Source organism: Micromys minutus, assembly GCF_963924665.1.
Source record: "Micromys minutus genome assembly, chromosome: 19".
Lineage (NCBI taxonomy): Eukaryota > Metazoa > Chordata > Mammalia > Rodentia > Muridae > Micromys > Micromys minutus.
In genome coordinates, this window is record NC_137954.1 from 12090187 (window position 1) to 12104517 (window position 14331).

General features: G+C 37.1%; 1 protein-coding gene across 1 annotated transcript in view; it reads left to right on the top strand.

Annotated features, from left to right (window-relative positions):
• Positions 1–13537, top strand: part of NBEAL1 (neurobeachin like 1) — a 123091-nt gene extending 109554 nt beyond the window's left edge. Inside the window, exons 48-56 of the mRNA XM_080932926.1 lie at positions 1338–1427; positions 2855–2964; positions 3499–3671; positions 5006–5100; positions 8294–8410; positions 8741–8902; positions 9544–9692; positions 10729–10864; positions 12187–13537. Of these exons, the coding sequence (XP_080789052.1) occupies positions 1338–1427; positions 2855–2964; positions 3499–3671; positions 5006–5100; positions 8294–8410; positions 8741–8902; positions 9544–9692; positions 10729–10864; positions 12187–12288 (1134 nt within the window). The 3' untranslated portion in view covers positions 12289–13537. The remainder of the gene's footprint in view (positions 1–1337; positions 1428–2854; positions 2965–3498; positions 3672–5005; positions 5101–8293; positions 8411–8740; positions 8903–9543; positions 9693–10728; positions 10865–12186) is intronic.
• Positions 13538–14331: the final 794 nt, after the last annotated feature.

The window sequence follows — 14331 nt, forward strand, 5'->3', positions numbered from 1 at the left end:
ATTGCATTGAATTTGTAGATTGCATTTGACAAGATGGCCATTTTTACTATGTTGATCCTTCCAATCCATGAGCATGGGAGATCTTTCCATCTTCTGAGATCTTTAATTTCTTTCTTCAGAGACTAGAAGTTCTTGTCATACAGATATTTAACTTGTTTAGTTAGGGTCACATCAAGATATTTTATATTATTTATGACTTTGTGAAGGGCGTCATTTCTCTAATTTCTTTCTCAGCATGTTTATCCTTTGAGTAGAAGAAGGCCACTGATTTGTTTGAGTTAATTTTATATCCAGTCACTTTGCTGAAATTGTTTATCAGGTTTAGGTGTTCTCTGGTGGAATTTTTGGGGTCACTTAAATATACTATCATATCACCTGTGAATCGTGATATTTTTACTTTTTTTCCATATTCTTTTGTGTTTGGGTAAAATGTTCTATAAATAACTTAAATCCCTTTGATTTATAATGCCAGTTAGTCTCAGTATTTCTCTGTTTAGATTTTGTCCAGGTAACCTGTCTCTTTGTAAGAGTGGAGGGAGAATTAAAGTCAATGTGTGAGAATAAAGCTATGATTTAAGCTGTAGTAATTGTTCATTTGTTTGTTTGTTTTTAAGAACTTGGTCCATAGATGTTAAGAATTGCAATGTTTGGTTAGTCGAGTTTTCCTTCGACAAGAATACAACATCTTTCCTATCTCTTCCGATTAATTTTGATTTAAAACCTGTTTTGTCAGATATTAAAGTAGTTACAACAGCTTTTCTAGTTCATTTGCTTGGAATACATTTCCGTTCTTTCTCAGTCAGGAGATGTCTTGATGTTATGGTATATTTCTTGGATACAAAAATTGATCCTGTTTTTCCATCCATTCTGTAAGTTTGTATCGTTTTATTAAGGAATTGAGATCATTGGTGTTGATGGGAGACATCAGTGACCAATGATTTGATTCCTGTTATGTTGTTTTGGTGGTGGTGTGTGTGTGTGTGTGTGTGTGTGTGTGTGTGTATGTATGTATGTGTTATAAACAAACAACAAGGATTATTTATTCTGTGTTTTCTTCTTTGTAGTTAACCTTCTAGTTTCTTCTGTGATCATGTACATCTGCTTGCCAACAGAGTATTAGAACAGATGGTGATAGGTTTTAGATGATTCAAATGTGCTAGCTACTCAAACATGGTGTGTAGTTCCTTTCCCACATTGTATAGTCAATTATTACATGATCATGTAGAGTAAAGTATCATAGGGTCCCTTCTTGTTTAAAAAAAAAAAGAAATTTTCATTATTTTGTGTATACTAAGTATGAACCAGATCACCCATTAAACATTTTTTTTTTGAAACAGGGAATTAGTGATGGTATTCCACTATTAAAGGCCGTCATCCCCAAAAATCAATCTCGTTCTTTTATGTCTCAAGGAAGCCCTGAGTTGCTGGTAAGTCAATGTCTATCTGTTTCAGACTGCTATGTCTGTATTTATTAGTTAACCAAAAAGGAATAAATGTAAAAATATTTCAGTTACATCTTAAGATTCATTATGTGTGTATTATGAGGTTATGCATGTGCCAGCCTGCATCTAGAGGAAGAGGACAAGAGTGAGTTGTTGGGTTCCCTTTCTGCCGTGCGGTAGGAAGTGATCTTGGGTCCTCTGTATTGGTGGCACTTGCCTTATCCCTCTAAGCTATCTCATTGACCCCATAATAAACTTAATTTTTTAAAATTGTATGTGCATTGGTGTTTTGTTTGCATATATGTATATGAGAGTTGTCAGAGCCTCTGGAACTAGAGTTATAGAAGGCCGGGAGATGTCATGTGGATGCTGGAAATTGAATTTAGGTCCTCTGGAAAAACAGTCAGTGCTCTTACCCACTGAGTGGTCTTTCCAGCCCCAATAACAAACATTTAAAAAGAATTTTTTAAAAACACATTTTATGTGTGTGGATGTTTTGCTTGTTTGATGCATACCACATTCATGCCTGGTTCCTGCAGAGATCAGAAAAGGGTTAACTACTGAGTCACCTTTACAGCCCCTAAAAGAATATGTTTAAAATAATCAAGGCTAGGGGGCTAGCTCTGTGGTAGAACTCCAGCCTAGCATGTGTGAAATGGACACATTAGCATAACTAGGAACCACCACACTATGTAATAGTGATAGTCGAAACTAACACAGATTTACTAAGAGTATGCATCCTGGAGCATTTCAGTATGAATGCTTTTTCTATGAATTCATTCTTATCTACCCAGTATCCCTGTGAAGTAGAAACTATTATTTTCCTTTTACAGATAAGAGATTAAATCTCAGAAGTACAGTGCCCCAAATCACAGAGCTAGCAAGTAGGGATCTGAGGCCTTGGCACAGGAGCTAAACCTAGGTTTGTCTCATTCTAATTTTGTAACTCAAGCATGATAAAAATGTGCTGTAGCAGTTTCCACAGGCAAGATACTGGAGTTTTCCAACGTTTTCTGAATCTGAGGATGGGTAACCTGTGTTCTATGATTGAAGGAGTAAAATGCTTTTCACCTTTTTGCTTTTCACTTTTAAAATCAAGTACATCCTAAGACTATCACTTCATGGACATTGTAACAGTTCGTAACTCTACTGATCTGATCTAAGTAATGTTTATTTCATATTTTTATGGAAAAAGTTAACCTTATTAATACCTGGGAAATTAAAAGAAAAAATAATTTGTTAAAGATGACAGCTATTCTTACAATAAGCTGTTAACAGGCTTTCCCCTTGAATCACTTCAGATTTGCTTTCATGTGTCTTATAGTTTCCTTCAAATGGTAGGTGTCAAAATCTGTGAGCATCTGGCTACTCTTAACCACGTTCTTTTATTTGAATTTTCATATATTTTTCAGATAACAGTAAGCATGAATTATGTTATTGGAACCCATGGATGGCTACCATATGACCGAAATATTTCTAACTACTTCACATTCATCAAAGATCAAACTGTGACAAACCCAAAGTAAGTAATTAAACATTTAATGCAGAACAGGTGATTTTTTTTTTTTGTGTTTGCTTGTCTTGTTTCTTCAAGGCAGGTTTCTCTATATCACTGTAAAGACCTCAAAATCAAGAGATCCATCTGCCTTTCTGCCTCCTGAGTGCTGGGATTAAAGGCATGCACCACCACTGCCCAGTGCTTCTCTTCTTTCCAACTTTCCCTCTCCGCTGTGTTTAAATCACATCCTGACCATATTTGATATTCAGTCCTTACCAAATTTCTATTATAACAGATATAGAATAAAAGACTACTATGGGAATGGTAAATTGTCTTATTATTCTTTACTACTTACAAAAAATAATCTTTTGTTGTTGTTGTTGTCAGACGGTTCTCATTCTGTAGCTTTCTCTGGCCTCAAACAAACAGTGATCCGCCTGCCTTCTGAGTGCTAGGATTAAGCAGTGTATCAGCATCCACGTCAGAGAGATAGTTTGTAATTTATAATAGTCTAAGTGATCTCTTAAGGCAAAGTCTAAACTTCGATTATCTTTACAGAGCTCAGCGCACAGTGAGTGGTCCTTTTGCTCCAGGACTGGAAATCACGTCCAAACTGTTTGTAGTGTCACATGATGCAAAGTTGCTCTTCAGTGCTGGGCACTGGGATAATAGTATCCAAGTAATGTCACTTACCAAAGGCAAAATTGTCTCACATAACATCAGACATATAGGTAAGAATTAGCTTTTCCCTAAAACTTGTTTTTCTGTTCCTTTTATTGTATAAAAGTGGCACATGCTCCTGATAGGAATATTTCTTGCATTGGGGGTACATTTAAGCACCATATAAATTAAATATACTTTCATATTATACTAAAAGATATTAAATTGGGGCTGGAGAGATGGCTCAGTGCTTAAGAGCACTGACAGCTCTTCCAGAGGTTCTGAGTTCAATTCCCAGCAACCACATGGTGGCTCACAAACCATCTGCAATGGGATCCAGTGCCCTCTTCTGGTGTGTCTGAAGAAAGCAATAATGTACTCATATACATAAATAAATAAATCTTAAAAATTAAAGCATTAAAAAAGATATTAAACCAAGTTTTTTTTTTAAATTGGATTGTAGTCATGACAATGTTGTGGCCATATAATACAATTTGTTGTTACTAGATAAGACGTTATTAACAGTAAAGTGTGAGAGATAAAATTGTTGAATATATATTAACTTGGTATGCCTTAGTATTGCAGGTCTTGGTATAAGAATAAAAGTTTTTTTTTTTTTTTTTTTAGTGAGCCTGTTAAGTGAGGGTAACTGAGTCAGTCTGTGCTTGTGGTTTCAAGGTGTTACTTAGTGCAGCTGTTTCAGGGCCGTTCTGGAAGGTTTTTGTTTTTTATGTGTACGAGTGTTCTGCCTGCATGTTTTTCTGTGTGCCACATGTATGCAGTGCCTGCTGAGGCTAGATGAGGTCGTCAGATCCCCTGAGACTGGATTTACAGATAGTTGTGACCTTCCATGTAGATGCTTGGAATCAAACGTAGGTTCTCTGAAAAAGTCCCCCATAAATCTTAGCTGCTGGGCCATCTGTCCATCCCTGTACTGTTTTTCTTAAGGATACATTTCTTAAAACAGTAATTTTCAACTGGAGAAGAATGTGAATAGGGTGAGAGTTGAAAACAGCAAAATTACCCGTGGATCCATCCTCCAGTCTGACTGCACAGTGCCAGCACAGCTCAGTCAGCACGTCACATGTCACCCCAGAATGGGCTCGGTGACAGCGCTCCAGACTGGCCCTGTGAATGTCCTGCTACTGTCGTCTGATATTTAGAAATACATTTGATTATTCATTGGGGTGGGCACAGGTTAGAGGACTACTGCAGGAGTCAGGTCTCTGCTGCCGTGTTTGTGTAAATTGATTAAGTGCAGATCACCAGGCTTGGCAGCAGGATCCTTTACTGTACCATCCTGTCAGCCCTGGCTTAGTGACAATTTGAACATTAACTGAAGTTGTCATTAAGATTCTGTTCTGTCAGAACATATCCATCTTATTTTATTTTTTTCTTCAAACAGATATTGTGACTTGCTTAGCTACAGATTACTGTGGAATACACTTGATTTCTGGCTCCAGGGACACTACATGCATGATATGGCAAATAACACAACAGGTAATAACCACACATTTTATGGTCTAGGACTGGGGTAACAAGTTTTTCTCTGGCAGTAAATGATATTTGAACTTCGTTGTATTGTGTTTTCTGAGTTCTGCCATATCTTGAATACCACTCTTTTCTAGGTTTGTTGCCTGATTCATCGATTCAATAGCTACCAAAAATTATTCCTTGCCAGCTTCTCTAGAAAAATAATTGTGGTAGCATAACTTTTCCTCCTGTCCTGTCTGGTGGAACTGTAGAAATTACGCATGTCCAGAAGTTCTTCCTCGGTACTGCATTCTTATCATGACATTGGTTTAGAGGGCTTTTTGTTGTGATGGTTTGTGTTTTCTACCTTGCTAACAGGCTGTCTGACACCCCAGTGTCTCCCCTGCTTCCTGTTATGCATGCTCCAGTATCATAGCTTACATGTCTTAGATGGCTCCATCTGTGGCTCAGTAGGAACCAAGAATCGTGTGCCCGTTCAACTGAATTTTTTCCTATGCTCTCTACTCTTTCCCCATTGCCTACTTTTATATGATGCCAGTGCTTTTGCTTTGGTAACACAGTGTTTGTTTAGGCAGACTTCTCTTTTGTGATCCTTTTACTACAAGTTTTTCCACAGATTCTCTTAGATTAGTGGGTTTGTTTTTTCTTTTTTTAAAATCTGAACTTTTAGCCAGATGAACTTCTTGCTGGGCAAACATGAGCCTCTAGGTTCAGATCTTCACCCGTGTAAAAGGAGGTATATCACTGTGCCTGTAACTCTAGCACTGGGCTGCAGAGAAGCCAGCCAGCCCAGTGGAAATGACAAGCTTCAGGTTTACTGAGTCACTGTCTTACACAGTAAGGATGAGAAGCAATTGAAGATATCCTCACAACAGCCCCTAGTTTCCATACCTGTGTGCACAAGTAAGTGCACTCCTCGCCACACACATACACTACACACTTTTACACACAAAACCGGTTCTCTTCTCTTCTGTGGTAGTCTTACTGAAATTGTTCTTAACTGGGCATAGTGAGTGATCACCAAAAGCTCAAGGCCTGAGGTTGTATTTTCATTTTTGAGATTATTATATAATTACACCATTTCTCTTCCCAGATACCACCTGTGTCAGCTTTACTGAGTTGCCCGTTTGTTGTTTGTGTGGGGTTCCATCCACTTGGCATGTCCATTGTCATCCTTGTTCAGTTCAGGTCTGGGAAACCGCTGCAGACTGTATGGGTGTGCCTTCTGACGTTACTAGGAGACAGTCTCACAGCAAACTGGCTGATCCTGTGGCTCTTACACTCTTTCTGAGCCTTGGAGATGGGAGTTGTTTTATAGATGTTTTTATTGAGGCTGAGCTCCAAGCTCTGTGTTTTCATTAGTTGTAATTCTTTTGCAGAGGCTTTATCTGTCACCAAGAGAAATTTCCTTGATGAGGGGTGAAAACTACACTCATCTGTGGGTGTAAGGACAAGTGTTTATAGATTATTGTTAGAGATGATTCTGGTTTAGTTAGTTGTTGTCTAATCTATCACTTTACTTGTTTATCCTGTTACAAGTATTAGCTAGTGCAGTGGAGTAAAAACAATGATACTGGGCTGGAGAGATGGCTCAGTGGTTAAGAGCACTGACTGCTCTTCCAGAGATCCTGAGTTCAATTCCCAGCAACCACATGGTGGCTCATAACCATCTGATGCCCTTTTCTGGTGTGTCTGCAAAGAGTGACATACAGAAAATAAATATTTTTTAAAAAAGAAATTTCTTAGTTTCAAACTGCCTTGAATTCATATAATAAAGTAGCATTATTCATTTTTATTGTTACTACATTTTGCTGTTGTATTTTATTTGCTAATACTATATTTTCCCTTTAATTTTAAAAAATATTTTTAAATGATTTAAAATTTTTTTTTCTGTATTCTTAAGTACAAGGTCAATTTTTGTTTTGTCATTACCATACTTAACATTTGGATATTCAACTTTTATTAAATGAATTTAACTGTTTTTTCTTTTACTTTGATTGTAAAGCTTTTCTGTTACTTGAATTGCTTGATACAGGAATGGCCTGATTTGTAAACATTAAATAAGGTGAGGTGTATAGGGGAGATCACATGTGTCACAGGAAGTAGAGTTCACAGGGGAATTAATGTTTGTAATACTAAAACAAAGGGTCTAGAAAGACCTGTCCAGAATAACTGAATAAAACAATATGACACACAGCTGACATTTCTTCTAATAAAATGTAAACGTATACAAATAGGTTTAAAGACAAAGGCATTCTAGGGAAATTTTCTTCCACAGATTTGTGTATTAGCCTACAGTTTCATCCTGTGTAGAAGCATCACAAATTCAAGGCTTGCCTACATACAGAGTGATAGTTTTAAGTCAACCTGAGTAACTTGGTAATGCTTTTGTTGCAAAGATTGTTGTTTTAAAGGCTGAGTATATAGTTTAGTAGTAGAGCATCTGCCTAACAAATGGTAGAAACACTGTTACTGATGGTGCACACTTATATTCTAGTGACAGGACTCAGTGGCCTGACAGGCTAAGTGAAAAGCAGCTCCAGATTCAGTGAGAAGCCCTGTCTCAAGGGAGTAAAGTCAGGAGCAATAAAGCAAGCTACTGTGCATGTGTACATACACAATTAACAAAACGAGTGGTGGCTAGAGAAATTAAAGGCAGGGGCTAGAGATATGTTTCAGTGACCAACACGTACTGCTGCTTTTCCTGAAGACCCAAGTTTGATAGCCAACACCCTTATCAGACTGCTTACAGCCCTAGCTCCAGGGCATCTCAGGCCATCTTCTGACCTCTACAAGCATCCACACAAGAGGCATGTATTCACACACAGACACGTACATATAAATAAAATAATAAAAATAAAATTGTAAAAATTAAAGGCAAATCAGAATAAATGTAGTTGAGGCCCCTAAAGTTCAAACTCTAGGTCCTAGAGCCCAGGATGTTCAGTTGAATTTAAGAAACAATAAATTTGTAGATTAAAAAAAGCAAATAACTTGGAGCAATTCATCTAAGATACCATTCAGTTTAATTTTGAAGTTCGAAGGACAGGATAATTGAAGAATCTACAGAAGACTGTTAGTGACCTCAGTGGTTATAACTGCCTGTCATATTATTTTGCTAAGAGAAAGTATATAATATAAACTTTGATATAGAACAAACAAAAAGGATAAATAGCAGGAGTTTCTGTTTTAATTGCAGGGAGGTGCTCCTGTGGGTTTAGCGTCTAAACCTTTTCAAATTCTCTATGGACACACTGATGAGATACTGAGTGTGGGTATCAGCACCGAACTCGACATGGCCGTGTCAGGGTCAAGGGTAAGAGTCTGTTTTTAAGAGATAACACTCTGTAAATTGAATAACAGTGTTTGTATTTGGAGTTTCTTGTATGGAAATAGAATTTCTTATAGTAAGCAAAACAGAGTAATGCATAAAGAAGGAACTTAAAAGGAGCTAACTGTATTTAGGAATCTTATTGGCCTTATGAGTTAAGGAAGATGGCACTTTGCAAGATAAATACTACTTGAGGTTGCAAGATCCGGGTCTTTCCTGAAGCACACATGTCCTTGGTGTGACAACTGTCTCCTCGGTTTCCTTCCCACTGTTTCGTTGTTTTCTGTTTTCATCTCTGGTCTCTTCTATGTGTAGGATGGCACTGTGATTGTACACACTGTTCAGAAAGGTCAGTACATGAGAACCTTGCGACCACCTTGTGAGAGTTCCCTGTTCCTGTCCATTCCCAGTTTGGCCATATCCTGGGAAGGACACATTGTCATCTATTCCAGCTTGGAAGAAAAGTCCACCCTCAAGGTATACACCCTTCTTTGCAGTAGGTGTAGACAGTCCCTCGCATTTCCTCCCTGCCATTACACAAGGCAGCTTGTATTCTATGATCCAGTTACTCTTTCTCACCATTAGACTTTTGCCACGTTTACATTTCACTTCAGAGGTTTCTGCTGACCCATATTACACACGACTTGAATGTAATCTCTTAGATCTAAGGGTAGGACTCACTGGACTCACTTGCGAGCCCAGGCCCTAGACTCACTACCCAGTCCCACAGACAAACTCTATGCTTGGTTATAAGGGATGCCATGGACTTTAAGTAGAAGACATAGCAAACATTAAGTTCTTTTGTGGGTAAGACAGTATAGAAATTAACTTGAATGTTATATATTCATTTTCTTATAGTTGTGAAGCTTTTAAGTATCAAGAGCATCTTTTTTAGGAATGTGAAATATTTTTAGACTGGGAAATATTTTAACTTTTTTTTTAAACTCTTCTTTTTGTAGCAATATGACTTTAAGTCCATCTGATAATTGTCAAGCCTTTTCTTTAAATATAGCCACGTTTTTATTTCAAAAATCTTACTAATTATGTTACAGTTTTAATTGGCAATATAAAAACTCAGCTTTTATTCAAGATTCTTAATGTTCCCTAATTCTTTATAGGATAAGAACGTGTTGCATGTGTTTTCTATAAATGGAAGGTATCTGGGGTCTCAAGTCCTGAGTGAACAAATATCAGACATGTGCATAATTGGAGAACACATTGTCACTGGCAGCTTACAAGGGCTGTTGTCTATAAGAGAGCTCCACAGGTAAGTACTCAAAATGGCCTGTTGCTGGGGAAGAGGTAGCAGTAGGGGATGGATGGGAAAATGGTTCAGTAGGTATAAGTGCCTGCTGCATAATAATGAGGGTGTGGTTCAAATTCCCAGCATACACGTAAAAACCAGGTGCAGAGTCATAGTGTAAGCATCTGTGATCCCTGTGTTTCTAGAAGCTTGTGGGCTAACTTGTCTGGCAGATAACAGACAAGCAACAGAGGTGACCTTGTCTTAAAGAAGATGGAAGGAAAAGACAACCGTCTGATTGTCCTTTGACCTCCATATGCACCAGGCATGCACACACCAAACCAATGGATTCATAGATAGATAGATAGATAGATGGATGGGTGGGTGGGTGGATGGATGGATGGATAGATGGATTCATAGATAAATGGATGGATGGATTAAATAGATACATAGATAGACAGATGGGGAGAGAAACTTATATATATTATATTACATTAATATTATATCTATCATGGAATATCAGACAAAGAAAATAGACCTGTTAACCACAAAGATTCACACATGTGCACTTTTTGAGCTTTGGGACCTTTTTATTCATCTTTCACTTATCGCTCAACAAGATAAAAATATTGAAAGAGCTTATATGCTCAGTATTGTGATGATTGAGTATAATAACTTGACCTTGAAGAGTTTAAGATGCTTTAGAAGTTGCCTGACAAGATGGTACATTCAGGTCTATACTCAGGAGGCTGATTGTGAGTTCAAAGTCAGCCCAACCTGCATAGCAAGACCCTATCTCAAACAACAAAAAGAGAGCTAGTATGTGCAGGAAGAGCTTAAAGATTGCTAGGATCTGAATAATCAGAGAAGTGTTATTGAAGAATTAATAAGATTTGAAATGGAGATCAACTTAAGGAGGCTATGAGAGAACGAACTATAGTATCATCGTATCTGCTGTAAATCTGACATGTGTAAAGTGGGAATGCAGTAGATGATGAAGTCACCTTCCATGTATAAACTTCTGTGTGTGCATTCTGTATCTGGTTTCTATCTCTTCTAGCTTGAAGCTCAGTGTCACTCCATTAGCCATGCGATTACCTATCCACTGTGTTTCCATAACCAAAGAGTACAGCCACATTCTTGTTGGCTTAGAAGATGGCAAGCTGATTGTAGTGGGTGTTGGCAAGCCAGCCGAGGTAAAACTCAACAGCATGTGTTTCTCCTTGTTGTGGGCTCCTTTGGTCCTTCATTCTACTGATTCAGAAGTCTCCATAATAGATAACGTGAAACATAAATGTGACTTTTCAGAAGAAGCCAAGTATAAAGTTGTTGGTCACTAGTATTTATACTATGATATAATTGAAAGCATGCTTGTGGATTGGTCTTTATATTACTGTGTAAATAAGAAAATTATTTTACTCCAAATCAATACTCAGGAATACTGTGTGGATTTGTGGCATAAAAACCCTTGTAAAAAATAAAATCTACGTTTTATTAGTAAGACTAATTTTGCTTTAACAGATACCAAACAGGACTTTAAAAGGCATTTTTAGAACTAGAGATATTTCGTATCCACGTGCTTATTCTCAGTGAGTTTACTATAATGATGAATTTACTTGTTCTTTTATAGATATGACACTTGTTCCTCAGGAAATAGTAGCCTGGTCATTGCATGTTTTTTTGATACATTCTAGCTTTTTCAGAGGAAGGTAATATGGTATGTGCAGGTGGTTTTTGAGAGAAGGAACTAGGTTGGGTGTGGTGTGCCTGTGTATAACCCCAGGGCCAGACCTGTCTGCATAGTAAGTTCTAGACATGCCAGTGCTGTACAGCAAGATCCACTCTACACACAGACAGAGGAAGGCTGGAGAGATTGCAGCAGGTCAGAGCATTTGTTGCTCTTTCTGGAAGCTGGAGCTCAGTTTCTAGCCTGGACACAGCCTTAGAAGCGTTTGTAAGTCCAGTTCTGAGGGACGCAGCACTTCTGACCCTCACAGGCATGCAGCATAAAATGAAGCTTAAAAACACACAGTTAAAATTTTAAACATGTTTTCATTCAACCTGTGTTTCTTGATAGTTTCCTGGATTATGCCTACCTTTCCCTGCTAGTGTGATAATTTCATAAAATGCCTCAGACTTTACTCTTTGAGTACACACCTGTGGTCCCTGGTTGGAGGCTAAGGTAGAAGAATCACAAGTTGAAAGTCTGCCCAGCCCATAGGGTGACTTCAAGGCCAGGCCAAGCAACCGATGAGACCATCTCTAATAACAGTACAAAGATGGCAAGGGGGCACCTCTGGGCTACAGTATTTACCTAACAGGAAGAGGCCTTGAGTTTGATCTCTAGTGCTGCAATGAATTTGCTTTGTTATTAATCCATAATCTTTTCAACATGTTAGTGATTTTGCTACCAAAACTTGTTTTGCCCTTTATAAACTCAGTGTCTTACAGGTGGATTTCCTTTCTCCTTGTTTTTTCCTTACCATGTATTCTTCTTTCTCTGGATTGCCTTAAACAGATGCGATCGGGTCAGCTTTCTCGGAAACTGTGGGGCTCAAGCAAGCGGCTCAGCCAGATTTCAGCAGGAGAAACTGAGTATAACACTCAAGATTTCAAGTGACTGTTCCTTGCACCTGCTGTGATGGAGAACTGAGCTGCGTTCATTGCTTTGTCACTTTAGCTGTATCTCTCCACTCTGAAAGTCTTTAACAGTTTTAATCTGAAAAATGGATTACCACGTTTGATATGGGAACACGTGCCTGTAACATGTAACACTCGAGAGGCTGAGGCAGTGGATCTTAAGTTTAAGGCCAGCCTGTGCTACATAGCAAAGCCATGTCTCAAAAATAAATAAGTTGTAGGTTGTATTAAGTCCATTTTTAAAGGTTTGCCAACATGAGTCTAGTTTTATTAACCAGTACTAAAATTCAATTGAGAAAATGCATTTGATTTGATTTAATAATTTGATTAAATAATTTCTAAATTATTAAATCCATTAAAAAACAAACTTGTAATATTGTATTTTAAGTTTGAATCTAAGTAGCAAAATTCAGGATATTTCTAATAAAGTAGTTCGTTTTGATAATAGAGACTGGAGCGATGTGGCTTTTCATGTGTTCTTTAGGTAATCATTTTCCTTTTTACTGTTCATTACATTAAAAGCATCCATTTACTCATGAAGCTCCTGGTTTAGGAAATGACCCTTTAGACATTGGCTTACCCTTGATCATTGAAACAGGACAGTGGTTCACTTCTCTATCCCTAATATTTAATGTTGCTAATAAGATGTATTGAGTTGCAACAAAAGTTGAATAGAAAAAAGAAAAACTAGAGATAAGTTTTACAATGTACTTCATTAATAGTATATTTAAGCAAAAAAAAAAAAAAAAAAAAAGCTAATTGTGGCTTTGGTCAGACAGTCCTTTGAGTAACATTTGCAGCACAATTTACAGCTATGAAATTCAAAGTTTTGTGTACTTGTCCTTGTTAAGCAAACACTGTATGTATTCTCTCTGTATTTTACCCTGATGATTATGAGTTGCTAGTAATGCCATAAAAAAAGTCATAGTTGATGGAAATAATATTGCATAATTTAAAGTAGTCATTTAGGTAAAATAGTATTGTGAAAATCCTTTTTCACATACACTTATAACTGTTAGGATGATAGCTAATTTTATTATAGTTTGTTAAATATTACATTATATTTAAATTTTTAAGTAAAAAAAGCTGATTAATTTATTTGGAATTCAAAGTAATTTTTGTTTGTTTGTTTTCATAAAATTGACTTTTGAGTTTTAGGTCAAAGAAGTTCTACAACTAGCAGTATTGATAATTAGATCCCATGGGCTTTGGGAAGATCTGTGAATCTCTGAAGTTATATAAAAATTTACACGTTGAGTTTATTTTCAGGAAAGCATTATTGCATGGCTTTCCTAAAATGATCTGTGGGCAACTTACTATAGTAGCCTTTAAAAATTACACTTTTCTTAAATTCTGATAACCATAGATTTCCTTATACCTAATTGTCTTTTCACTTGAATATTAAAGAACTTTTGGTATTTCTTTTTTTTTTTTTTTTTTTTTTTTTTTTTTTTTGTCTCCTGTTGACCACAGTATCCAGTGGCCTTTTCTTCATAATTCAAAGAAAAGTGTTTTTAAAAATTTAGAAGTAAAAGATTATGTTTAGGGTAATTTTCCAATATTTTGTTCTGTTATGAGTCAGGATTAGTAAAACACAGCAAAATCATTGTCTACTTAGTTCAAAGTGTCTGATTCAGGAAAAAATGGCTGTGTTTTAGATCAACAACATTCAACTCAGCTGGTACAAAAGAGGAGTTTGTGTAAATGTAAAGACTTCCATTTTGAAAGGAAGTTTCCAAGTCAGTAGAGATGGTTCTGCTTTATGAAACAAACATGTCTTCTGTTCCTTCCCCTTCCCCTTTCCCACCCCCCAGGAGTTACAACCACGATGCTACCAAGGCCGTGTTTACCCTAAAATTATTAGGAGAGTCCAAGTCAGAACCAACATGAGCAATGTTTCTTAATTGGAACAACAGTGATTTGGGAATAGTGACGTCACTCCACAGTAGGATGCTTGCCTTCATTGTTCACAACTCTGGGTTTGCTCCCTCGCATGGATGAGAGATGAGAAGAGGGAAGAGAG